This window comes from Trichechus manatus, unplaced genomic scaffold, assembly GCF_000243295.1.
Source record: "Trichechus manatus latirostris isolate Lorelei unplaced genomic scaffold, TriManLat1.0 scaffold00420, whole genome shotgun sequence".
NCBI classification, from domain to species: Eukaryota; Metazoa; Chordata; class Mammalia; order Sirenia; family Trichechidae; genus Trichechus; species Trichechus manatus.
Genome location: NW_004444356.1, coordinates 153,646 through 156,703, shown reverse-complemented (window position 1 = coordinate 156,703; position 3,058 = coordinate 153,646). Strand labels below are relative to the sequence as shown.

At 58.2% G+C, this 3,058-nt stretch overlaps 1 protein-coding gene across 1 annotated transcript in view; it reads left to right on the top strand.

The window, feature by feature from the left end:
• Positions 1-3,058, top strand: part of EDF1 (endothelial differentiation related factor 1) — a 4,429-nt gene that overhangs the window by 815 nt on the left and 556 nt on the right. The window contains exons 2-4 of the mRNA XM_004391058.2: positions 1,273-1,324; positions 1,747-1,907; positions 2,222-2,315. Of these exons, the coding sequence (XP_004391115.1) occupies positions 1,273-1,324; positions 1,747-1,907; positions 2,222-2,315 (307 nt within the window). The remainder of the gene's footprint in view (positions 1-1,272; positions 1,325-1,746; positions 1,908-2,221; positions 2,316-3,058) is intronic.

The window sequence follows — 3,058 nt, the reverse complement described above, 5'->3', positions numbered from 1 at the left end:
GCACAGGCCTGGGAGGGGGTACGGACAGGTCCGGGAGGGGACACGCCGGGGAGGGGGTACGGACAGCTCCGGGAGGGCACAGGCCGGGGAGGGGGTACGGACAGACCCCGGAGTGGACAGGCCGGGGAGGGGGTACGGACAGGTCGGGAGGAGACACGCCGGGGGTGGGGGGTACGGACAGGTCCGGAGGGAACAGGCCGGGGAGGGGGTACGGACAGGCCCCGGAGGGGACAGACCGGGGAGGGGGTATAGACAGGCCCTGGAGGGGAAAGGCGGGGGAGTTGGTGCGGACAGGCCGCAGAGGGGACAGGCCCTGGGGCGGGGGCACTGGGGACAGGGGCGAGACGTGTCGTGGATCCCGCCGAGCCTACAGACCAGGGTCGTCTGGTGGTGACCCTGCTTTTCCCTGTTGCTGGGTAGAAGATGGACATACCCAGGAGATACTTGTGGGCAACAGGTCACCCCGCATTGTTGACCCACCCAAGCTTCATTTGTGAGTCCAGTGTGATAAGGGAGGAGGCAGTTCAGTCGCTCCCTCCTTCCGTTTCTACTCCTCAAGCGGCCCAGAGGGAGAGCCTGAGACACAGGTGCAGGACCCCTGCCTTAGAAAGGGACATTCTTTGACCTGCAGAGTTATCAGTACTCCTGTGAAATTCAGATCCTCCCCCCCTTTTCTTTTAAAGGAAGCTCAGTCGCAGTAAGTTTCTGTAGTCTTGTGAGCAAGTTGTCTAGAAAGCATCTTTGAACAAGTGAATCTGGAGTTCACAAGTCACTTTTTTCAAGTATGGAAATGTCAGGAGAGAACGCCGTGTGAATGTTCAGTGACTGCAGATCAAAGGGCATCACGCTTGTCCCGGGAGGCCCGGGTTTCCTTGGGAAGGCTTATGCACAGGTTTATTAGGAGGGAGCCAGATACTAATGTCAAAGTCATGTCTACACTGGACTTTTTTCCTGCTCTTGCAGTAGAGTCTGGTAGACAAGTAACTGTGTCTTGAATATGAATTTCTGAAAAGAATCCTTTACCATATTTTTCTCAACAACAAAAGAAGTTCACTGTTTTTCTTGTCTTTGGTGGCAGCTTGCCACAAGTTGCGTGGATAGCTGATTGTCCAGGGTTTTATGCTACAAGGTTGGGCTGTTAAACCCAGCATCACATGTGTTTCCAGAAGCACTAGTCGTTGGCGGTGTGCTGATCGGCTGGCAGGGCTGAACTGGTGCACGCCGGACACGCTGAGGCCCATTCCAACCAGAAAACCTCTTCTAATTTTCTAGGCCATTTTAGCAGCTCAGAGACGAGGAGAAGATGTGGAGACTTCCAAGAAATGTGGGTACCATGTTCCCGGTCATGAAAGGCAGCCGTGCTGTTGGGGTTTGTGTGTGTCTCTGTGTGTGTGTGAGCGTGTGTGCACAGTGCTTCCCAGGGGCTGGTGTCAGGAGCCGGCGAGGCAGAGGTCTGCCCATCCTCATCTTTAGGAAGGATGCCTGCTTGGCGGCTAGCAGGTGAGAGGTGGGGAATAGCTGTGATCTTACCAAGGCTGCCCTGGTTGGCAGCAGGTCAGGAGGTTTGTTACCTACCTCCTGCCTGCCTGCTTCCCATAACTGAGAGAACATTCTGGAACTGCATGCTCTTAGATGTGTGAAGTCTCCCCTGCAGGAGAGTGTCCGGTGAGACCACCACTCTGAAGTGGTTTGTCTTTGGATGTTTCCCAAACCCTCTCCTTTGCTTTGGCCTCGCTCCTGCCCCAGGGGCTGCTGGCCAGAATAAACAGCATTCAATCACCAAGAACACTGCCAAGTTGGACCGGGAGACAGAGGAACTGCACCACGACAGGGTGACCTTGGAGGTGGGCAAGGTGATCCAGCAGGGCCGGCAGAGCAAGGGGCTCACACAGAAGGACCTGGCCACGGTGAGTCCCGCCAGCCCCCTGCTGCGTCCAGGACTGGGGCTGGGGCTGGGGGCGGGCGGCCAGTATTTGGAAGGCCCCTGGTGAGCTGGGTGACCATGGAGGTGTCATCTGGCCTTGTCCCAGGACCTGCAGGCCTCGGGCAGCCGTGTGGTCCTCTCACACCGACGTGGCTCTGTCCTTGTGTGGAACCCCACTGCTGCAGCACTGGGCTGGGGCGCGGCGGGGGCAGCTGCCCAGGCGCCTCCCTCCCAGCATGGCCTAGTTTCACGGCTTTCCTCATGAACTGATGTGTATAGAGCCCGTCTTCTCCCTAGAAAATCAACGAGAAGCCGCAAGTGATCGCTGACTATGAGAGTGGACGGGCCATCCCCAACAACCAGGTTCTGGGCAAGATTGAAAGAGCCATTGGTGAGTGGCCTGCCTGGGGTCTTGGCTACTGCCACCTGGTGCCCAGGACGCTCAGGTGGCCCTCGGGGCGTTGAGACCTCTTAAGCTGCCAGCTCTCCTGCCGGAGAGCTCTGTTCTTGCAGGCAGCCGCCCGGCAGGAGCGCGGTGGGGCTCTGTGGCTGTGAGGAAATGCCCGTGAGCTGATGGTGCCTTGGCTCCATCCTTTCACGCTTCTTTCACGGCCTCCCCCGTACTGGTCAGTGACCTCCTCAGCCTGAGGACAAGGGGTCTCGGGCCTTCTGCTCAGACACGGTGTCCTCCCCAAGGGTGTCGGCCACGGGCCCGTCTTGTTCCCACTCACGCCCCCTAGTGGTGCTCACTTTTTCTGACTTCTAAGATCCCGACAGATTCCTGCTCTTCAGATTAGACGTGACAACAAGTGATGCTCCGTGTGCTTAGCGCCTAACCGAGTTGGAGGGGGCCATCTCTGTGTCCCTCCCTCCTTCCTACTGGAAATCTTTGGTGGGGGATCTAAGCCTTGGGCAGGTCTCTGAGAAGCTGCTGAAGGGGCATTGCTAGGGAGGGGAAGAGAGCTGTTGCTGTTGTGGGGAAGATGCCCATTGCCATCTTGAGGGTTCCTGGAAGTTGGGCTGCAGAATCGTGGAGAGGCCGTGGAGTCAAGGGGAGGGCAGTGGCTGTGGAGATGTGGGGGCTGAGGAGTCTCGGGGGGCTGCAGAGTCAGGGGGAGGGCAGGGGCTGCAGAG